Below are 24,115 nucleotides of genomic sequence, written 5' to 3'. Positions count from 1 at the left end.
GGGAGCTGATGTTCACCAATTAGTTACATGCATTTATTCTCATTTAACACAACAAATATGGAGTTTTGCTGGAGTATGAAAATGTTCATGTATTTGTCGCTTGTGCATATAGTAAATGAGCCAAATTGAAGCAACTATGAGTCTGTTGACCATGTAATACGACATGACACGTTATAAAGTGAAGTGCAGTTTTCCATCCGCTCCACTAGGCGGCAGAAGCACTTTCAGAGACTTCGGATCCTTGACAACATGAAAGTGATCAGAAGATGTAGAACCTACAGAAGACACACAACGGTTCATATCAATGTGAGTTACTGAAAAAAAACCCCACATGAAAACAAGCACTACACTCGCGTCTGTGGCTTTTGAATGACGCGTTCGCACAACACACGTTTATCGAAATGTGATATTAAAATGTGAAGTTATTAGGGAGTCAGTTAATCGTTTAATAAAATGTAATTTCACTCAACCTAACTGTGTGGACGGAGCTACGAGATACAGTTCCTCGAATTGAGTTTCCAGAAAATAGAACAGAGGCTGTTTGTAAATGTATCATCGACGGTAATATTGTTGAAAGAAATGTAATGTCTCAAACATTTATGAAATTATAAATAGAAAGCATCGTAAACACCATATTCACACTTAAATGATCAAATATCAATATTTACTTGGCAGGCGGAGAAAATTTGTAACTGTACACATGTAAAGTGATTTAAAGGACAAAACGAAAAGACAGTTAAATATATCTTTTAATCAAGCGATGAAGAGCTGGATTTGGTGGGTGCGTTTACGTGCTGTCAAACAGTGTGATTGATTAACGAATCAGACCAATAGGAGTGGAGAACTGCACCGCCTCTCGTTCCTGATTGGTTGTTTTATTTAAAGGGTGGGGCATATTATTTAACCAATAGCAGCGTGGAAGAGAGGAAAGGTGTGTCAGTTTAACAGGGGCAAGTTCAAGCTCAAACCGGTGTGCAACGTTTTGCTACGGTTTCCGGTTTGAACGACATGTTTCCTGGAAACGGTGTGCAACGGGGTTTGAGATGCGTTTTCTCTTGTTTGGTGGGTGTGTCAAACATGTCAGCTCAATCAGCAGCAACATGTATATAAACCACGCGGTATTAAAGAGACAGCTCGCACAATGTAATTAACATCAAAATAAATTCACAAGAAGTGACTGTACCATCGAGCGTATTTTGCAGTATTAAACACGTATTTATACCGATTTCATCCGGCTCTGAAAATTCTTCAAAAAGAACACAAAGAATGGCCTTCTCAGCTGCCATAGTTAACTCTTGCGTCATCAGAACAGAGTGTTCAACGCACCACCGTTTCCGTTTAAAAAACGTTTTGCACCGTTTTGTCGGTGCCCGGGTCGCACTAAGACTGTTTTCTTCTTTGATCTAAAAGTGATCATTTTTCTTGTCCACTTTGTAATATTTATTTATTTAACAATAAAATAGCCTTGAAAATGTATCTTAATCCTGTTGCTTTTCATACACGGGTCAAAGCACACACACACACATATAAAAATAAATAAAAATGAATGATTAATATATATATATATATATACATTTTTATTACCACTTGACAACAAAGTGGCTTGCGTGATAGTAACACGTTAAATTCATGGACTTTGATTTGATAGACAACATATTTAAATATTATAAAAACTAAATTACTTTACATTTTACTTTAAAGACCACAGGGAAAAAAAGTCTTTTAGTTCAGGTGTATTGAATTTAGTTTCTGTATATGAATAGAATAGCCTTGAGTGTCATGAAATGTGTGTCATGTCTTTGAACTACATATGTCAATCCACTGGTTTTAAATCTTTGTCTATAATATAGTTAAATTTTTTTAAACATCTAAATGATTTAAAAATGTATTTTTTTTTAAACAAACTCATATAGTACATATTACATAAAATTAAAGTCTTTGTTTATCTGTGTTTCATTTTGTGATTATATGCGCTTCCCCTACAGAGTAAGGGATGTGTTTGAACAGAAGCAGAGCTCTGGGACGTGTGGACAGACTTTCACTGTAATGATGGACATCTGCTCATGGACAGGTAAGACTCATAACTTATGTTTTTGTTTTGGTGTGTACTAAACATGTAGGTTACCATCATTTTCTTTTTGGAGGGTCACCCCTCTGGAACGCAAATGATGGTAACCTAAACAGGTGGGGAAGGGACGGCGAAGCTGAAAATTTATACAGCTAAATTTTTTTTTTAAATTTTTTTCTGTCAAGAAGTATAACCCCTGCTGGACATTGTGCCGGGGCTCGGGGGGGACCCGAATCATCCCCACTCCTTCATTCACACAACACTTACTCATATCGCGGAGATCTGGCTGGGATTGAACCAGCAACCTCTGAACCATGAGGCAGCGCTCTAACCTGCGAGCCACAGATCTCTTGTCTGAACATGTGAAGGAACCTATATTTCACTCTTCACCTGCATGTGATTCTACAATAAATCAGTCAAAGCTATCAGCTGTTTGAACACACTGAGGTGGGATTTGAACCCATGCCTCAATCACAGCCTTATCAGCCAAAAACTTGTGCTTAACCACTAACCCACTGTTGCTTTCACGTTTTGTACCTGGCTTTTGTGGAACTTTGTTCAATGTAATGACGACAATTTAAAGCAAGCAACAGTGAGATTTGAACTCTGGTCTCCTAGATGAAAGTCCAGAGCTTTATCTACTGAGCCACTGAATCTGTGGAGTTGTTTTGTGTTTTGGATGAGGTTTTATTAAGAACTTTGTTTGAACTGATGAAGAACAATAGTATTTGTGGGATTTGAACCCAGACGTTGGTGAATGAAAGGCAAACGCTCCTCCACTGAGCCTGTGGCATTTTGCTGTTGTTTGATGTTTAGTTTAGCAACTGCATCATGAAATATTTAATAAGCAATAGATGCTCAAGTTTGAAGGCAAGCAATTATCCTCGGCGCCACAGAGTTTGTGACAACAGGGTTTTACTGAGATTTTGACTTTGTTTTACATGATTTGATCTCAGGACTCGCAAGATCAATGTATTAATAAATCAGTCAGTCACTTCAAATGTCAAAATCAAACTGATAAACAAACAACATGTAAATAACATAATTTGTTAATTTTTATATTATTATTCTTTATTTTAATAAGAAACATAGGGTCCAACAAACGTGCCGGGAAGTTTCTAGTGGTCCTAAAGGCCTTGATTAGCTGCTTCAGGTGTTTTCAGTCAGTTTGGAGCTAAACTCAGGAAAGTGGCTCAGCAGGAGCAGGATTAAACAGCCCTGTTCCTAATGCAGTTTTACAGATGATTGCAGATACACGTATTGTCCACAAGGTGGTGCTGTGTGCTGACAAACTGATCAGAACTCAGGCATGTGTCTGTTCTATTAATTATTAAATATGTCGCCTGCTCACTGTCGCCCTCCTCCATCCATAACCTCCTCCTCACCCATCCAGAGCTTCCGATAGACTCAGAGCAGGATGAGGATTGGGAAGCGCTCGCTATCCAGATGCTCCTCAAAGGGGGAGCTGGAGAATCCATTCCATTTCCCAAAAACCAATCGACCATTAACATAAATGCTGCTTGAGTCTGCAAAAAAAACACAAGAGACAACACACAAAAATCGTTTAACTGTGAACAAACATGATACACATACATTTAAATAAATAAAAAGAAATGCACAATCTCATTTACCCAAATACAAGAATATAGCGGACACTAAAGCACAAACACGCATAGATTTGTTGATGTGTTGTTGTTTTTTAAACCTAAAATCTTGTTTAAATAGGCCACTTGCTATTTGACAATTAAGTATGTATCAAGGCAGTTGTTACCATGCCTATGTTTTTATGTACTATTATAAATACTAACTTTTAAATTCTGATGGTTTAGATGTACTATATAAAGTAATGTCTGTTTATTTCTCTCTTTCCTCTACAGAGTAAGGGATGTGTTTTGAACAGAAGCAGAGCTCTGGGACGTTTGGACAGACTTTCACTGTAATGATGGACATCTGCTCATGGACAGGTAAGACTCATAACTTATGTTTTTGTTTTGTTGTGTGCTAAACATGTAGGTTACCATCATTTTCTTTTTGGAGGGTCACCCCTCTGGAAAGCAAATGATGGTAACCTAAACAGGTGGGGAAGGGACGGCGGAGCTGAAAATTTATACAGCTAAATTTTTATTTTTTTCTGTCAAGAAGTATAACCCCTGCTGGACATCGTGCCGGGGCTCGGGGGGGACCCGAATCATCCCCACTCCTTCATTCACACAACACTCACTCATATCACAGAGATCTGGCTGGGATTGAACCAGCAACCTCTGAACCATGAGGCAGTGCTCTAACCTGTGAGCCACAGATCTCTTGTCTGAACATGTGAAGGAACCTATATTTCACTCTTCACCTGCATGTGGCCACTGATTTTTCAATAAGCCAATTAAAGACTTTCATTAGAAAGCTGAGGTGAGATTCAAACCCATGCCATGATCACAGGTTTAGCAGTAGAGAACGTGCGTTTAGCCACTGGCCCAACGTGGCTTTTATGCTCAGTGCTGGTGTTTGAGCCACTTCTTTGGTTATACAACACCAAAACAATTAGGATTAATGTGAGCAATAGTGGAATTTGAACTCATCCATGAATACAATGCAAAACTTTATCCACTGTGCCACTGTTTTAATGAGAGTTTTGTTGTGCAATGTTTCATTTATAAATGGATCGACTTTTCAGTTTAACTTCAGCAGCTTATCTTGACCCACTGTGTTGAGATGGCAATGCCATTTTAAACGTGAACATTTTGTGAACTAAGCTTAAAGGTTGGTAAAAGCATCTGGTCCCTACTTTTTCTGTGCAACCATTTCTTTTTTCTCAGGTGACCCTACGCAGGACAAATGGGTTGGAGAATGGATGGAAGTCTTAAACAGTTTTGCATATTTTTCTGTACTACCCCAGATATGGCAGCTTGTTACAGCTTTGCATGTTAACATAAAGCTCTGCATGCAAAACCTTAAGCCTGAAACTTTTGTTTTTGAAAGTTTTCTGCCTTTCACGTGGGACCTTTAAAGACTATGGGATTTTTGTTGTTGTTGCATCATATCTTCTGATATATTGTGAAACTGGTTAGTTTCACCAGTTTTTTGTAATGCAGTTTTTTTTTTTTTTGTCTGTTTCATGAACATGAATCACTTTGCAGGATGGCGAGCAGCTGCATTAGCCATTTTTTATAGATTCATAGATCATAATAATCTTCCATTTGAATAAACCCAAGACAAACTAATACGCATTGTCTAAAAACAGACTGGATTTGGGAAAAAAAAAAAGTTTTATTTGAATTTCTTTGACTTACACATGCATAAAACAGTACATAGTACATGGTATTCACTGATATGGTTATAGTATAACAATATCAAGAGTTCGCAGGCAAAATGAAAAATTTTCCCTCCCAATAAAATTACGTAAACATCCAACTATAAAAAAAGATGCTGAGAACATGCAGCAAATGGTCACATAAGAATAGCCTAGAGTATAAAAGAAAAACATTAAAGAACTGCTATTTTGATTTGTCATCTTTGGTTTTAGCTTGGTGCAAACACTTATAAATACTGTTTCAGTTACTGTATATACTGCAAATCCTAAATGAATAAGTAACATTTCAATGAATTAATATGTTATGGCATTTACGGTGTAATTCTTTTGAGTTTCACTGTGAGTGGAGCTTCTTGCTTTCATTGTAAAATCACAGTGACTTTCAGTTTCTCAAATTTCACAGTTACAGACTTAAGTGATGATTGTCATGTTTAAACAGTCTTAGTCATCATCTGTGGCACTGGTTTCAGGTGAACGCGAGGACGCTTCCCTGACGAACTCATCCTCTTTTAGCATGCTCTGGAGAACACAGGAGAAACTGAGGTAAGGACAAGAGAGACCACAGCAGATACAGTACAGCAGGAATAGTCTTACAGTCAGGTTGTTGATTCCCTCCGAGAATGCGCCGATCTGTCGCACTGTGCCCTCGGAGTCCTCCATCTGCACAGAGAATCACAACATAATTTAAACAATTTAACAATAACATCCAACTATGACCAAAAAAAAATGAGAATATGATTCACAATTTAGCTGCATTGCATCCTAGTCTGTAGAACTGCCTATACCTGCTCCAGCTGATCCAAGCTGTCCTCATATATGCAAAGGCCTTTATGGAAACTGCTGCTCTGAGGCATCTGCACATCCATGGGGCAAACATACTCTTCCATCTCCTCCTGTCGCTTCCGCCTCAGTGTCCCAAAACTTCCAAACGACAGACGTCTTGGCTAAAAGGAGGAGAGGATAGTAAAGGACAGGTAAAACTTTATCAACATGCTGTTATTACGTTAATAAACTGTTGTATTCCACACATTAGTGACATTCAAGGTCCCACAGGCAAGTCAACCTTGCACACAGTTACTTGCCTTAACTTTGGCTGTGGCTGTCAGGACAGTGTAATCTGGGTTTTCGAGATACTCCTGCTTCAGCCTTTGTGCCTCTGAGCCAATCAGAAGATGGAAGTTGTTTGCAAGGTGACGTCTCAACAGAGTTTTATTCGGTGGGATGTTAAGAAGCAGAGCCATTGTCTCAACATTGAAGCGAGGCTCTAAAACCTGAGAAAGGCAAGTAAAAAATAAGTAAAAGCAATGTGAATTTGAACTTTATGATATTTCCTGCCCCACTGCATGTACCATTAGACCTCCGTGGACTCCACTTCCTCTCAGGTTGGGTGCGTACTCTGCTAGATCCACTGAACGAAGCCACTCCATCACCCTGTGATTGGTCCATTGACAGATTTCTGCTGGCGTGGGATTGTTCTAATCAAAGGAGGAAAAATAGAGCAAAATTCAAAGTGAATGGAGCTTAGTGTGGTAGCATAATGACAGGTTGTGCTACCTCAGTCGGTCGGCGGCGGAGGCAGTTGGGGTCATAGCGGTTGATACGTAGCACCTGAATGGCCCTCTTAATACTGAGATGGTGAAGCACACTGCCCACTTTCAGTCCCAACAGGTCATCCTAACCAAAGATAAGTAGAACCTTAGAATTGCATTTTCCACAAAAACATTAATAATTTAGTAGTTTCTTGAAAACCAAATCAGCATATTGGAATGATTTCTGAAGGATCATGTGACACTGAAGTCTAGAATAATGGCTACTAAAAATTTAGCATTGCCATAATAGGAATAAATTACATTTAAAATATATTAAAAGGCATTGCAATATTTAAATAGTAATATTATTAGGATTTATTTATTTGATACCTACCACAGTCATATAGTGAAGCATGCGGCCATCCACTCTGCCCTCGTCAAACTGAGATTTATACTGAGGTAGGCCGATGTCATCCAGCCATCCTTTGAGATAATTACAATAACCCTATTGGTACTCGCACTCTTTAATAAAATGTTATTAGTGCATCCCTAGTACTAGGTCTTGTCAGTCCTAAATAACATTCGTAATCAACTATATTCACAGACATTTGGCTTAAATTATTTATAAAAAAAAAAAAGATTGTTACTTACGAGTAACCCAGTTGTAGTCCAGTTTACCCATGGCATCTTCCTCCTCTGAGCCCAGTGACTGAAGAGCCAGCTGCAGTTTCTTTCTATGTAGAGGATGCCTGATGCCCATTTCCTGAAGTGCAAACAGAACTATCATACAGCACACAGAATAACCTAATCTATAGTCTATATAGACAAGAAGAGTCAAGTAGCCTTGTGTAGCCTTTTCAATAAGATGATGTGTTACACTAATTTGAAAATGTAGGGCAGCTTAGGAGACCTTTTCCAATTCATGCTGAGACGCCTTCAATAATGTCTGTCCAGAGCTGATCCATTGCTTAGCCTGATTTACATACAAGCCCAGATCATGGTTCTGCAGCCACTCGCACACTTGCTCTTTACTCCACCGTGAAAATGGGCTGTCCAGCTCGCTGACAGAGACATTTACAACATTACATTTTGCAGTGCTTGGGGGAAAAAAAAAGAAACTAACGAAAGAACTCTTAATAAACAAACTGCAGGTACTTGTTATTGCTTCGCTGCAGATCACGTGACCAGCCCAGTCTGGGTCCCGCTGTGGCTCGGACTCCCCCTCTCCTAAACTCTGACTCTGGAGAATCGCCCAGGTCAGAGGAAGTGGACTGACTTCTCTTCATCCTAATGAAGGGATTATACATATGTATAAAAGTTAATATCTTCATCTTAATAACCACTGAAACTTATTAACATATTAAGAAAAACATTAAAAAGACCTTCCAAATAACTTCATGATCCCCTTCGATTTCTTCTTCCCTTCGGGCGAGTGTGTCACTAATGCTTTTGTCTTCTGAGTTTGCACTCCGGCCAAATCCAAGTGCTCAGTTCCCTTACGCTCTCCTTCAACTGCCAATATATAACCAACAATAGGGTGAATCTTACAACAAATTGCCAAGAAATATGCATACTTCATCTCAGAAGCTAAATGTAATGTATATATGTAATAAATATATATATATAGCAGTTTTTAAATAAAAATGCTAACAAAATGTTTTACAGTGTCTGGCCTGACTCACCCAGATTGGGAGCACTGCTTGTCATCTTGTTGCCTCTGATCCTGAAAAAGCCACGTCCAAAAGAGGAACGTGTTTTTTTAGAGCCAAAACTCTCATTCCCCCCTGAGCTGGGTTGAGTTGTGGAGACAGATGGAGAGCCTCCATTTTTACTGGCTTCATCCTAAAATATAACAATCAAGTTTGCTGGTCTTGGTTAAGATATTGCACGTTTTGTTTTGTGAAACGATTGCCTCAAAAAACCTCTCAAGTTCTAATTAAAAACAAATTAGACGCTTCGCAATCAGCATCATTTATAAAAAAAAAGTACCCAGTGCAGCAGTTTTATTGTAAATATAGCATTTTATCAGGCTCATGTTGATCTAATTTTACTATGAACTAGGAAAGTGTGCTGGCTTGTGTGATGTGAGATGCTATAGGGCAGGGGTGGGCAAACTTGGCCCTTCCAGGCCCCTTTCCTTCAGAGTTTAGCTCCAACCCTAATCGAACACACCTGAACCAGCTAATCATTGTCTTCAAGACTACTAGAAGGCTACAAGCAGGTGAGTCATATCAGGGTTGGATCAAATCTCTGCAGGAAAGTGGCCTGGAAGGGCCAAGTTTGCCCATCACTGCTGTAGGGGGAGCCATTATGCTTACAGGAGAACAGTGGCATTATTGTGTGCAAGTGGAGTTTTTAACCAACAGGGGGTGCCAGAAAGCTAAATATGCAAATCTCCAACTTTTTTAAAGGATCTTATTAACATATCTAGTTCATAATTTCTCATATAGATTAAGTTGGTACCTCATTATTGCTTGTCAAACGAGACCTTTCAGGCTGCTGTACTTCAGAGACACTGAAAAAGCAAAATGGAAGAAATCAAATCAGTCACAAATTTAATAATGTAATAATAAAAGTATGCAATAAAGGCACAAATCTCATTATCTTCAGGTAGAAGGTGATATGTAAGATATGATGAATTTTATCTGCTAATTTATTTTTTATAAAATTCTTACTTTTACCTCAAATTTACATTCTTACGTTTACCTTTTTTTCCTTACAATAATTTTTTTTTTATTATTATTTTATATTTTTAAGCCCTATTTTATATCTAGCTATTTTGTATTGAAAATCAATACAGCTTTAAATATAGTACATTTTATCTATTTTTTTTTTATCTCTACTTTGTTCCCCAATCATGAAAAATGCTTGAATACAATAGATCTTCGTATGAACACAGTTTAAATAACAGATAAGTAAACAGACCTGTCAGTGATCTCAGCTGCAGGTTTGTGTGTGGTCACTTCAGGGAGCAGCTCTGAACATGGAATGAGCTGAGGCTGTATGAGAAACAATAACAACACTGATGGATGCGAGTATGCAAGAGAACAGCAGTGAGAAAAGTATTTTCCCTGAGGAGTCAGATTTCAGTGGATAAGAGGAGCAGGCAGTGACCGGTCTGAAATGACCTGAAATCACAGGATATTGCTCCCAAATAAAAACAACTGAGATGTCACGCGTCAAAAAAAAAGGGTTATGGTTAAATTGTTATTCTCTGTCAGACCAACACAATGAAAGTACTGCAAGGAGGGGGTCTAAAAGGAAGTCTGAGGAACATCCTGTGTACATAAACCGTGTGTGTGTGTAAGACCCTTCATACTTCATCAGTTTCCTCTGGGCCTCCTGCGGAGACCATCTGGGTGTCACACAGCCCTTCTCTTGCATCCTCGGCCCTGGGTTTGTCTGGGAAAACAGCTCAAGTCATAAAACAGGATAAATCAGCCAAGCTATTAGACTGCGGTGTGGACAAAAGCTTTCTGGGAAATATTCTTGAGATGAAAATAATCTTTTGCCTAAATGTCATAAAGACACCAGGAAAAACACACAAGTGGTACTGATTAAGCAATGAATGTCATTTAAAATATTACTAGCATCAAGTTACTTGTAAATAGTAACAGGAGATTCACCTACTAAACATCAATAGTTTTATATTATAGCAGAACTTCAAGAAATAGAAAGGCTTATATACTTATTCTCAGAAGTTTTAGAAAGTCAACAGGTTTCAATTTCATGTCAAGGAGCTACTGTTTTTAATTGTTTATAGCGTGCCATTGTAATATGAGCAAATTTTTTCCCAAAAGGAAATAATATATAAACAAAAGACATAAAAGTGTGCCATGGACATCTCACCTTTTGATGCCTGCACAGACATCACCATATCTTGAACTTGCTTGTAACAGATCAGAGACTGCTGCAGCTCTTTTATCTTCAAATCCTAAAAAAAGTTTCAAATTAAAACGATGTAAAATTGAATAGCATATGAAATACAAATTAATAATTAAATTACAATTTAATCATTTAATAAAAAATTTATTATAATTTAATAAATGGTTTTATATACACACACACACACACACATATATATATATATATATATATATATATATATATATTCACACTCATAAACACTGTAATATTGTAAAATATTACATTTACACCGAAAGAACAGTTTTTATTTGAAATACAATTTTTGAAAGCTTATGATCAATTTTATGCACACTTGCTGAATAGAAGTATTAACTTATATTTAAAAAAAATCCTTTTGACTGGTTCTGTATATATAATATCTACCTACTTCTACATGCATTAATTTAGGCAAAGACTGTTTAAGAATTGGAAAGATTGTGGAGATGGGTTAATTAGAAACTACAGTCTGTGAAATAATGTGTGTGCTGGCAGGTGGTTGATGTGATCGTCAGCAAAATAGCAGTACATCATATTGTTTACCTTCTCTTCATTAGCTGCCTTCAAAGACTCAACAGCTCTTCTCATTCTCTGCACCTCCAAATCTGAACACACAAAAACAACTCCAGAAATAACATTTTATAGCATACAACATGCTAAACATTTCAGAACAAGACGGCCTTTGACAACATTTTTATGTCTCTGGAATCACTAAAATAAACACCCCAGAAACTGCATACCCGTCATGCTGGAAGTAAAGATGATTTGCAGTCAAGAATAAATATTGTGAGAGAATACAAGCACATCTAGCAAATCTGAGTTATAAAAGCAGGGGAGTCTGCAGCCAAAATCAGGTCACCATCAATCAAAAAGCGTGTCTAGACGTGTAAATGCAAACCTTCATATACCTCATACATTCCAACACAGCTTACAGCTGGGATAGTTTCTCCTTTATCACACTAAAATGTTTTTGTTCCTGTGTCATGCATTTAATAGAGGATTTAATAGCTGCAAATGTCTTTAATGTCTGTGACTCCCTTTAGAAAGTGTACACAGTGGAGTCCAAAAGTCTAAAACCAGTCATGTTTTCCACTCATACGCCATATTTATGCAAATCAGCATAAATAATGATGGTGGATAGAAAAACACATGAACAGAGATACCATGAAAAATATTGATCATTGGATTTTTACATTTAACAAGCTTGAACAGACCCGACCAAATCTCACATTCTCAGACACATATGTAATACTACAGTGCACATATATATAGAGAGAGATTCTGTCCATTACTTTCTATAAATATTTATTATTTATCTTACTTCATAAATTTCTTAATTTTGAATTAAAATTACATTTTGAAACACCTAGTTACATTTCAAATTGAATTTGGCATATTGTTGAAATAGCAGAATGTTCGTATTTGTACCTTTCTCTCTGCTTTGTGACTGTTCTGTTTTTGGGGCTTCTGGCATGGCCTGGTCCTGAAGTCTCCTAAGTGCCTGTTCTCTCTCCTCCAACTGCTTTTGTAGTGATATCAGCTCCTCCTGACCAAGAAAAACCACAATTAACAGCTCCCAGGACATTCCATAACTAAAAATAAGCTCACCATGTGCCAACCCCAAATTTAATTAGCCCAAATTTTAGTGGCAGAAATACACACACAAAAAAAAAATAATAATAATGTGAATTTGTCCAGTTTTGAGCATGTGGATAAAACTCATTAACTTGGCACATTCCAGTGTCTAGTTTGAAGGTTAGGGTGAACTACACAAGGATTTCTCTATGTGGTAAAGTGATTCATAGACAAGTGCTTGCTGTTAAGCCTGTGTTATACTTTCCGCGTGCGCGAGTCCTCTTGGGTCCGCTATGGTATGCGTGACATAAAAATCGTCATCGGAGTGTGCGCGGAGGCTCTGCGCGGACATCCGCAAGCCTCCAATTTTTTGTGACCGCGTGGACAAGTACGCGTGGTCAGTAGGCTACAAAAGCACCAACTGCGCATGCGCAGGCTGTGTGAAGAAGCCCGTTGCTATTCGAACCTGTACAATCCATCGATAAAACAATATAAAGACAGCCAGATGTGCAATAACTGTGGGCCAATTGTTTGTTCACATGTTTGTTTACTGTTCAAGCCGATCTACTACAAATGTATGGAACATGTCCGTAGAGCGGACCATCAGGGTATGCTTTCGGTAGTATAAATACAAGTAGTCCGCATCCGCGCTGTCCGTGTACACGTCCGGATTGCTCATGCGGAAAGTATAACACAGGCTTTACACTTCACTGCTGTTAATCTTATGTTGTGTAATTATCACCTGACCATGAGGCACTCGTACTTTGGTAGAGTTAAGACTACTCTCATACTCTTGTCTCTCGTCCTCCATAGAAGTCAACTGAAGGCGCATTTCTTTCACATCCTGATAAAGACCCTAAGGAGACAGACCATGATATCTATAAGTCAAAGAGTCAAGAAGAATTTTGTAACTTGTAATGCTAAATGCTTTGAGTTTTGTTGGATGAGTTGGCCAAAAAAAAAAAATACCTCAAGGACTATAACAAAGTGGAAAAAACACTGAAACTGAAAACTTAAAAGTATACTTAAAATTAAATCTATATTTTCATCAAACACAGAGGAAACCTAGCCCATTCTTTTGGTCCACCATGGATTTAAAGTTTCTGAAAATGAAACTCCCCTTTGGGCTCAAGTGAGAGATAGCTGAATGGGTCCAGTGTAGTCTGGACTCAAACAGGGCAAAAAAGCTTTATAACAGGAAATGGCTCTGGCACTCAGTGTTTTGCTCTCACCCTCTGCTGGATAAAGCTGGGGGCTTAAGCAGCAATGAATGTCACTATGGAAACCACAGGGTGGTCAAACCATAATAGCCAGGTTTAATTTCATTAAATGTTCAGATTGTCAGTACAGTTCATTCTGTTCTGCATTTAGATCACTTTTAAGGTTCTGATTAATGACGGGAGACTGTAATTTATAAGGCCTGTGGGACTCTGTGCCCTATGAAATTTCACAGTGGTGAGGTGCAAACATGTGCTCCTTACCTCACTTTTTCTGCAATCCCCTTCTGCAGCAGCTAGCTTTAATTTCAGACTTGATACTTCGGTCAGCAGTTCCAGTTTCTCCGTCTCTAAAACACTCCTGCTAAGCAGCTCCTACATATTTTACATATTGGTTTTAATTTTGAGGGAATCTATTCCTTTAATACTGACCACTCTTACAACAATGTGTCTTAAATGCTGTGCACTTCTGTTATTGGACATAAGCTTATAAAAGAGACCACACACCTGTTGTAGTAACTCTTCTGTAGCATTCAGTTTCATGCGGTGTTCCTCAAGGCTCGAGTCTAGGTCCCTTATTTTTTCTCCTTGAACTTCCACCTGGTCTGTCAGAACACTTACCTGGGGGATCATCAGAGTGAATAGTTATCGAGTTTGTGTGATGTGTAACATTTAGAAACTACAATTGCTGAATTCAGACTGACAGCTAATAGGAAAGCAGAGGCACACAACTTTAAATCTGACAAGAAAATCCCACACAACCCATAAAGTCTTTTGATTTGTTTTTGACAACACACCTGGAGCACTAGACATTCTTTGTCACTTTCCAAGCGAGAGAGTCGCTCCTGGTAGACCAAATCCCCTGCTGCAGATCCATGGCCATTGGTCTGGAAACATAAACAAATGCTCAGTGTGTTAGATGTAGTTTTATTCTACATTAAATATTAACAGGCTCTAAACAGTCAACAAAATGCAGTGAAATGAACTGAAATGACCATATTCAGTCAAACGCCAGTGGGACCTGAAAAAGAAAATCACATGCTGCCATCGGTGAGTCATGTGGGGTTTGTACGGATGATACTTTGCTATAAGAGATGCATGTTAAAGGTTTTCACATTGTAAGATTTTGCTGCCCAGGAGTGGAAATTTCACAAAGCAAGTATGCTTCAGGTTGAATATGGAAAAAGGGACTGGGGAGCTGAAATGTGCTTAATCCAAATGAATCATGACTGGAGTTAAGGACGGAAAATGTGAAGGGAGAAAATCTTACGTCAGACTTAAAGACAAATACATAGAATGAAAAAAAAAGTATTTTCCTTTCAGAGTAATGTTTGCATCAAACAGTTTACAAAACTTCGGCCAAAATTGCAAATATTATCTAAAATAAACATTTTTTTAATTTATTTATTTATATTCCTATTATAGCCTTTTTTTTAACAATCTGAGGAAAACCCACCAGTTGGCCTTGTAGCCACTCAATCAGACCCTCAGCTGTGGTTTCGGACACCTGACTGCGTAGACTTTCCTTTTCCCCAGGATCCATCAGGTCCAACGCAGCCCTCAGGTCCTCCAAGAGATGCAGCACTCGAAGGCTGCCTAGGAATGGCGACGTTGGTGACTGACAATCAAACAGGCCGTTGGTATAGTTCATAGCCTTAGAACCTGAGGCAAGTGCGGGAATGAGGGTCAGTGAAGGGATTTAGGGATGAGTGAAATTGTTGGGTTCCATGTACAATTCAATTGACTAATATAGTTCACAAACTGGATGGACTACTTCTATTGTGATATTTTTTTGTCATTTTTGGAACGTGACTGTGTGGTTGTATTCCCTAAAAAAAAAAGAAAGAAAGTGAGTAACTGACTGAAATGATTTCATTTTAAACTGAATTTTTGGGTGACTTTTTTTTTGCTGTATCTATTTTCAGCACTTTCCAAAACAAAACACAGGTTGGATGACTGTGACCGCACTGCTCGGATGGCTTATTGTTAGATGATGTAAACAGTGGGATGTCCACTGCCATAATTACAGAGTGAATAGAAAAGCATAATCTTCAAGAGATTCACTCTTGCTCCAGACAAGAAACAGATTAAAAAGTTAATCCCTCATCCTTTATGGTATATGCTATATCTGGCATACATTTTTCTCTGATGTGTCCCTGATGTTCCCAGAGATGGACAATATTGTGGTCGCATACTGTATAAGCATTAGATTTCATCAGTGCTGAAATAGTGGAAACAGCTTGTAATGTTGCTCACTACGCATACTCTCAGATCTTACAAATCTGCAGAAACACTCAGAGTGCAGATTTATTCTCCTTGCAAGTTATGTATGTGCATTGACCCTAAACATTCTTTGAAATAATTTGTCTATTTTTTTAATAAATGACTACACTGTTGATGACTGTGTAAAGCTGCAAATAATAAAGAGAAAAGAAGAGAGAATAATTTTTGTACATAGTATTTTTTTGATTTAGTTGTACCTGCAATGATGCCATCCATCTGCTCCAAAGCAGCTGCCAACATTTCACTGGCATCGCACATCATGATCACCTTTTGTGAAACCTGCAAATGTAACATTTAAAGGTAAGCAAGGGCATTGCTCTCTCTCTCTCTCTTTAAGAGTCATTAGTGGTGCATACATTAACCACCCATTTGAATTTACTGTCAATTTAACAATATTATATTAAAAAAAAACATTAAAAAGTTAATCCCTCATCCTATAGGTATATGCTATATCTGGCATACAACAATTATAGTAAAAAAAGAAGAAAAGAAAAATCCTGCATTCCATCTATCTAATGTTTTCTCTCCTGCCTTGCACTAATACGAGGCATTTCTGTCCCATTACACAGAATGGGAGGACCCGTTTGTGGGGTAATGGTACGATTCTCCCAGGATTTTTCTCCACTGGGCTTTGGAATGCTTGGAATTCCAGGCCTTCAAAACAAAGTCCCACAGGGTTCATGTCCAGTCTGTTAGTGCCACTGGCCTACAGCTCGACAGAAGCTTCCCTTCTCCGCCCAAGAGGTTGGATCCTTGAATAATCACTGGAATGACTATTTCAAAATTAATGTATATTAGCAAGGCAAATTAAACCTAATAGACGGCTATGCCTCACTTATGAACACATGTCAAAACATGCATGAGAAGCTGCTCAAATGTGCTTTAAAAAATCATACAACAATCCTTACAGCATGCAGGACAGTGTTGTTATTGTTAATTAAAAATAAACTATTAAAAATAATTTCTGTTCATTCAAATAAAGCCAAAATAAAATTTTAGATGAAAACTTTGTTAAAATAATGTTAAAATAAGATCATACAAAATATTAAGAAATATTCTATTTATTTAGATACTACAAATAGTAAGAAATAAACAATACTAAAATAACACTAATGCAGGAAAGTCAAAGTCAATATTTTGCAGTGTTTAAAGGGGTCATCGGATGCAAATTCACTTTTACATGGTGCTTGCATATAAATGTGTCTTAGCAGTGTGTGGACACAACCACCCTACCATGATAAAAATCCATTCTCTCCTTTTTTTTTTAAATTTAAAATCACCAAAAAACCTAAACAACAGTCCCAATTACTGGAATGACTATTTCAAAATTAATGTATATTAGCAAGGCAAATTAAACCTAATAGACGGCTATGCCTCACTTATGAACACATGTCAAAACATGCATGAGAAGCTGCTCAAATGTGCTTTAAAAAATCATACAACAATCCTTACAGCATGCAGGACAGTGTTGTTATTGTTAATTAAAAATAAACTATTAAAAATAATTTCTGTTCATTCAAATAAAGCCAAAATAAAATTTTAGATGAAAACTTTGTTAAAATAATGTTAAAATAAGATCATACAAAATATTAAGAAATATTCTATTTATTTAGATACTACAAATAGTAAGAAATAAACAATACTAAAATAACACTAATGCAGGAAAGTCAAAGTCAATATTTTGCAGTGTTTAAAGGGGTCATCGGATGCAAATTCACTTTTACATGGTGCTTGCATATAAATGTGTCTTAGCAGTGTGTGGACACAACCACCCTACCATGATAAAAATCCATTCTCTCCTTTTTTTAAAAAATTTAAATCACCAAAAAACCTAAACAACAGTCCCAATTATCAAGCCGGTTTGATTTCCGCCTGCCCACCCCACGACCGCTGACGGACTGTCCCGTCTTAGCATATTTCCACCCTCAGCCAGTTGTACACTGTCCGTTATTTTCTCCGCGCTCGAGCAGCTGCAGTGACAACAATGTCTCGTAAGCAATGCTGGTGTTTTATAGTTGGGTGTAAAATTGAACATAAGATTCTTCATTTTCTCCCAACATCAGAGCCACTGAACATGCAGGGGATTAGTTTTGTTTTTGATGGTAACGCCACTGAATACACAAAAAACTGAAGAGAGGGATGGGGTGAGCAGTAGCTCATTATCATTTAAACGAGACAAGCACCGAAACCAAAGTACAAATGGGCATCCGATGTCCCTTTTGAATTGTAAAATTATATTGAATTTCTTTATTTAACCATAATGTTTCAAATTCTAATAATTGTTCACATAAATAATGGCATAGGTTAACTTCAGGCTTATAGGATAAGGGATGTGAAAACAGAATACATGGGTCTCAAGATAAGTCCTACTATTTTAATAGTTCCATTACATTATGATCTTGAAGGAATCTCAAAAAACAGATGCAATGCAATGGTAAAAGACATCCTTCTGAATGTGTATGGGTTTTACAGCGGTGCTATAAAGGGGAATGAACACAAATGTAAAGTTTTACTATGCAAACTATCTAAAAATATCAAAGCTAAAACAATACAGGAAAAAATAATACAAAACAACACAGAAAAAATAATAGGGAAAATAAAAACAAACAACTAGCTGAGTTGTTTGGTGGACAACTAGTAAACCATACTGACCCATCACTATATAGGATTACACTTCTGGTCATAATTACAAGCCAAAAAGTGGGGTAAAATGCTCCAAAAAATTACCCTACTTAATTTTGTTACAGACTGCAAGAGAGCTGGAACTCTCAACAACTAACACAGAGGTCTTTGTTTGTCCGTTTACCACCGACCCCCAGAGAAAGAGCAGAAACAAGCTACATTCTCATTCTAACACGAACCTATTCAATTATGAACTTATCTGATCAATGAGGACTGCAGAAAGGGCTAGACCGGCTCATGTCACTTCACAGTTTTTATGTAGCAAGAGGAGCAGGCAGAGGTTTGTTAATGGATAATAGATTTTGTCAGGTCAGTGAGTCCTTTCGTATACAATGCTTGCTCAAAATTAACCATGTGGACAGTAGCTTTTTTCTAAACAAATAAAAGCTGTTTTAGAGCCCCATGACCAAATCAAGCTTCTGACTACAAAACAAAACAATCACTGATGAATGAATGAAAGTGCTAAAATGAGTTACAATCTACTGGATTTGATCTGACATTCAGATCCATTACCACCTGTAGAAACACTGGCCAAAATGGAGGTCCACCCAGCTTGAAATTCAGGGCTTTTCCAGTTACTTTTGGCTAAAAGAAAACATTCTCCACTTCCCTGAAGGGAAAAGGAGCTGTATTTAGTCAGCTGCCTGCATCACTTCCTATGGGGGAAGCCCTGGATATCTGGCAGTTTCTCCAAATTGTGCAAGGAGAAACTCTGAAAGTGAATATTTGCTTTTGTGATTACATCTATAGAGGTGGAAAAAAATAGCAGGGATGTAATTTGACCAGTTTAAGATTATGAAATCAAAAATCAATATGACGACTCACAGATGCTTCACACCATATTTTTACCCATGTTTATGTTTGATATGGTCTTGTCATCCCCCCCTCCAAAAAAAGCAATGAAGCTCAAGTATGACACAAGATATTGTGTTTCCATCCACTCTGATGCTAACCAGCTCTGATCTGTTCCTTTAACAGATATTTAGATTTTCCATTTCACAAAGCCTGGATGGAAAATCATATGGATAAAAGCGAGCCCCTCGTGATAGTATGCAGTGATCTTTGGCTCCAAGCAAACTTTTGAACAATACTTTCCAGTAGTAAACACAGGAGATTTTAATCAGTCACAAATGGACTGAGGAATTACATTTCCATACGGAAAGAGGAGAAAAAAACAACCGGGTTGACAATTGGCTGTAGTACTAAAAATTTTGTCTCAGCCAGAGGCCCTAAGCTTACCATGCACCAATCGCTCCATGACCCAGATGACCAGCTCCATCAAGAACCTCCCCCTTCTCCCAGAAACTCCTCCAGATGTGCGCTCCCTCTCACATACCTTCACAATCAGCACTTCCTCTAAATACAGATATCGTACAGTCCCCCCTCAGGCCAAAGAACTGTCAAGCCCCTCATGCAAATTAATTCATGTGTTTTACTAGCAAATACACAATAAATCAGCAGACTGAATATTCCCTTAAAGGGTTGTTAACCAAAGCACTGTAGGAGGGACGGTCATGAATGGCTGGCTTGATGGCCAGACAGGCCTACGAGTACAAAGGTAGAAGTCATTTTGATTTATTTACATAATCTGACGTTGGCCAGATGTGGAGATAGGGGATGGAGTGGGGGTAGCCTGAAAGAAAAACAACCCGGCCGCTGCCCATGCCATTATCCAGGCTGAGCCTCGTCCCAAATACACTCAATCCCAGATCGTGCTACTGAGCTATACCCATACAAACACACAGATGTGACACATATGGGGCCTTCGGCATTAAATAAGCTCATAGTGGCGAAGTCCCATCCGCTATAATCATTCGGCTGGAGTGTGCGAGTTAAGATTTACTCATAGAAAATACTTTGCTATGAGTTCCTGAATGAAAGTAAAAGCATATCCCATGTTGTATCACTTGGTTTGATTAAGTGCTTTAATGGTAAGGCATGATAGCAGCATTCCTCTTGAGTGAGCTGTTGACCGATAAAGACCAGAGACACATCACTCACCGTACATCAGTGTTACCAAACCATTTATGTCTAATGTACACCCACATTCCCATCAGTAAAGCCCTTAATCGACACAATCCAGAAATGTGTTCTTATTCAATATGGGATGATTTAGCATTATCATTAATATTATTATAAATACAATTGATACTGGGGTGAAAAATCCATCCAACCAAATGTATAAAACTTTAAACATATTACAAATGTGCACACATTAAATATGTTGTATGATTTAAACAATCCTAAAAATAACAAAATATTAGTTGTTTGAATCTACTTTGTTTTATAGGTTTAACAAAAAATATATACTATCCTTAATTTTATCAGCAAGATGTATTGCAAAAATAAAAATGTTACATATAAATAATATTAAAAAGTATATAGGTTTTATTTATATTTCATTTATTATATATAGCCATCATTGAGTCTGTCTTGTGCACTTCAATAACTGTCTGGTTTGGCTCAGCTACAAAGTCAGATATCAGAAGACTACAGAGGATGGTTCGGACTGCTGAAAAGATCATTGGTGCTCCCCTGCCAACCCTTCAAGAACTGTATACATCCAGAGTGAGGAAAGGGGCTCAGAAAATCCCTCTGGGTCCCTCACATCCAAGCCATCTCATTTTTGAACTTTTGCCATCTGGTCGGCGCTACGGAGCACCAAACACCAGGACTGCCAGGCACAAGAAAAGTTTCTTCCCCCAGGCAATCTACATCATGAACAGTTAAATGCTCTCCCCATTGTGCAATAAAAATATGTGCGATTCCACTTATATTTATTTGATACTACCCTACATCTTAGTCCATCCCTACATCTTATTATATTCTATTCCATCTATAGTACACCTGTACATACAACTTTTTGTCTATTTTATATATACATGTGTATTTTATTCATATATCTTTATATTTATATTATCTGTGTGTTGTTGTTGACTCTGTGTACTGGAAGCTTGTCACAAACCAAATTCCTTGTATGTGCAAACATACTTAACATAAAGCTTTTCTGACTTCTGACAAATGAAAATATATACACAATATATTATAAATACAAATATATACACAATGCTTCTGTGACTTCTGTGATGTATGTGATCACATGACACATGATTGCCAGCAGAGTTGCCTTTTTTACCCAATCACTCACAACAAAGTTACATAAACATAAAGATCTCAAAAACAAATGGCTGCACTGATAATGCTTTGATTCTGACATTTTGTAGCTTGCCTGTGGTTTGTTAAATGAATAAAAGGAAACATGTGGAGTACAAGATAGGAAACATCTGACACACACTTCAAGCCTGCATGGGAGCAATTTGGGGTCTTATATTTGAGTAATAATAATATTTATAATAATAATAAATTCCCTGATGTCATAGCTGACCTTTTCCCACAGTGAAAGGCAACAGTTCCAACAGGGTAAGACAGTCCTTTTATTGTGCACACGGAGTCAGATTTAGGATTCATTCACACACAACCAAGTCACACCAACAAGCAAATTCAGCTTCCACAAATCCACAAGCAAATAAATGTGATATTCTCCAACAAAAAATACACAATCAAGTTAACAAACAAACAGATAAAGTTACTGTAGCTCATGCCCTAAAATAGCATTACCTTCCAAAAAGTGCAAGATCTCTAGTTAATCTGTTATAAACGTAAAAATAGGGATTTTGTACAAATGCATTAATAAAACGTGTTACATTAATTTATTTTACATTCATTTCGTTTGTAGCGTATAACAGTTAATCAGGTAAGAAAAAGAAGACAAAGAATGAGTAAACAAAAGAAAAAACAAGCATAGAAACATTCTATCATCTTTAAAACGCGTAAACGACTCTCAGGTGCGATAGAGATGAAGTGCATTATTATTGTTTAATCGCTTTTTCAAATATCGTAAATGGCTTACCTTATAATGTAATGAGGGTCCTAACGTTATTTGAAATAATAAACTTCCTTCAGCAGATGTATGTCTCTGAAATCAATAGGTATTCCCGAGCGTCCCTCATATTAATGTGTTCGAATTTAGTTGTACGCGTCTCCACCGAGAGCTGCGGCGGAACTTTCGGACTTCAAGTTGAGTTGTGCGTCCGAGTGCGCATGCGCCTGTTCAACCAATCACAACCACAAAACCATCCACCGTTACTAATTACCTCCACAGAAAACTTAGTAAAAACTTACATTTTTACATACGTGAGCCTTCAGTTTTCTGTTAAAGACTGATAACAATGCGATAAAAAAAGTAAAAAACCTCCACAGAAATTGAGTGGGAAGAATAGAAAAAAAACCGGCTTGTCGTCCGGTAGGCTAATTGGTCAGGTATGGTTCCATAACAATAATAATCGAATTAAACTATTCATTATGTATTTTCAATGTCTATGAAAGTTTATTAGATGTTCTTATTCAAATTAAATTAAATTACTGTTGCTAAAACGTAAGCAGGCGGCGTTATCACGTGGTGTTTTTTATTTCTTCTGCTCAGGCTACACTAATCAGCGTCGTTTGTGATTGCCAAGGACAATTTCAATTTATATAATTTGTAAATTAAATATTTAGTAAAAAATATTGTTATAAACAGATTGGTATTTTTGGACTAAATAAATAAATAAAATGAACAAAAATGGCCTTTTCCTCCAATGAGAGCTTTTAAATCCATTGTGTTTACTAAATGTTTTGCTTTTTAATAATTTTCATGAATAATTCATTATTCAATATACCATGCTAAGAATAATAATAAAAAAGTTATACGATATTTTAATTAAGATGTTTACCTATTTGAATATGCTCAAACTAGTATTATAATATAATGTTAAGGCCTATATAGCCTAATGCTTGTTGACGATAGTAATGAGTACTATACATATTACATACTACATATTTAGCATAATACTAAAAAGGTTTCCAAAATTTTCTAATATGGAGTCATTTGCATAAAAACAAGTACAAGCTCCCGACAAACGGAGGAATATCGCCCTCTTGTGGATAATAAATATTTTATACACGAAACACATCCAGGTTAAATTTCAAACCAACCCCAGTAAGACCAGTGAAAGTTTGCTACATCGTAAAATTGTTTTCATTATACATTTCCCCACCAATTCTCCCTACTACTACTGAAATGTGGAGTATTTTACTTACAAATACTTTACTTGAAGGTACAATACAGCTCTCTACTGACACCCATGGTTGAAACATGAAACTGCAGGTTATTTATTCATGTATGTGTGTACAGTATGTATGTATGTACTTATGTTTTTTTTGTTTTGTTTTTTTTTAGTTTTTTTTTTATTACAATATCATGTTAAAAATGTTATGTTCTAGTATACAATGCCACCACATTTCCCATTTGATATCCTCATCTTACCCTATTGTTGTCTTCATTAACACATACGTATTATTTTCAAACACTTCTCACTAGATGGCAGGCAAATGCTAGATTTTTTTTTACAATTGAAGTTTGATGAAAATATTTTTTTAACTTCATACATATATGACTGCTATTGAAACTATTATTTACTATTATTTACTATGGGATCATATAATTAAATTTTTG

At 37.1% G+C, this 24,115-nt stretch overlaps 1 protein-coding gene and 1 long non-coding RNA gene across 5 annotated transcripts; one reads left to right on the top strand and one right to left on the bottom strand.

The window, feature by feature from the left end:
* The first annotated feature begins 234 nt into the window (after positions 1-234).
* Positions 235-4,977, top strand: LOC107743266 (uncharacterized). 2 transcript variants are annotated; one of them, XR_001640389.1, is made up of 5 exons: positions 235-306; positions 1,986-2,071; positions 3,946-4,032; positions 4,208-4,471; positions 4,879-4,977. It is a non-coding gene; the product is annotated as an uncharacterized LOC107743266 (long non-coding RNA). The 2 variants fall into 2 exon arrangements; XR_001640388.1 differs by having other exon boundaries at positions 4,208-4,977.
* A 169-nt stretch (positions 4,978-5,146) lies between these two features.
* LOC107743246 (liprin-beta-1-like) lies at positions 5,147-22,633 on the bottom strand. 3 transcript variants are annotated; one of them, XM_016556401.1, is made up of 25 exons: positions 22,472-22,633; positions 16,077-16,158; positions 15,053-15,258; positions 14,394-14,483; positions 14,104-14,217; positions 13,861-13,971; positions 13,122-13,235; positions 12,233-12,350; positions 11,348-11,409; positions 10,751-10,835; positions 10,221-10,303; positions 9,827-9,900; positions 9,365-9,416; positions 8,584-8,743; positions 8,284-8,413; positions 8,057-8,188; positions 7,812-7,962; positions 7,553-7,664; positions 7,296-7,384; positions 6,927-7,046; positions 6,722-6,847; positions 6,455-6,643; positions 6,170-6,316; positions 5,967-6,035; positions 5,147-5,891 (listed from the first exon to the last, which is right to left on the bottom strand). In XM_016556401.1, exons 2-25 carry the CDS (start codon positions 16,138-16,140, stop codon positions 5,814-5,816), a joined length of 2,676 nt encoding a protein of 891 aa, XP_016411887.1. In that variant the 5' UTR covers positions 16,141-16,158; positions 22,472-22,633; the 3' UTR covers positions 5,147-5,813. The 3 variants fall into 3 exon arrangements, with proteins under 3 accessions (XP_016411887.1, XP_016411878.1, XP_016411896.1); XM_016556392.1 differs by having other exon boundaries at positions 5,151-5,891; positions 5,967-6,032; positions 6,158-6,316; XM_016556410.1 differs by having other exon boundaries at positions 5,152-5,891; positions 5,967-6,032; positions 6,158-6,316; positions 13,143-13,235.
* Between the last annotated feature and the right edge of the window lie 1,482 nt (positions 22,634-24,115).

This window comes from Sinocyclocheilus rhinocerous, unplaced genomic scaffold (genome assembly GCF_001515625.1).
Source record: "Sinocyclocheilus rhinocerous isolate Xijiao unplaced genomic scaffold, SAMN03320098_v1.1 scaffold551, whole genome shotgun sequence".
Classification (NCBI taxonomy): Eukaryota; Metazoa; Chordata; class Actinopteri; order Cypriniformes; family Cyprinidae; genus Sinocyclocheilus; species Sinocyclocheilus rhinocerous.
This window is presented reverse-complemented; position numbering and strand designations above follow the sequence as displayed.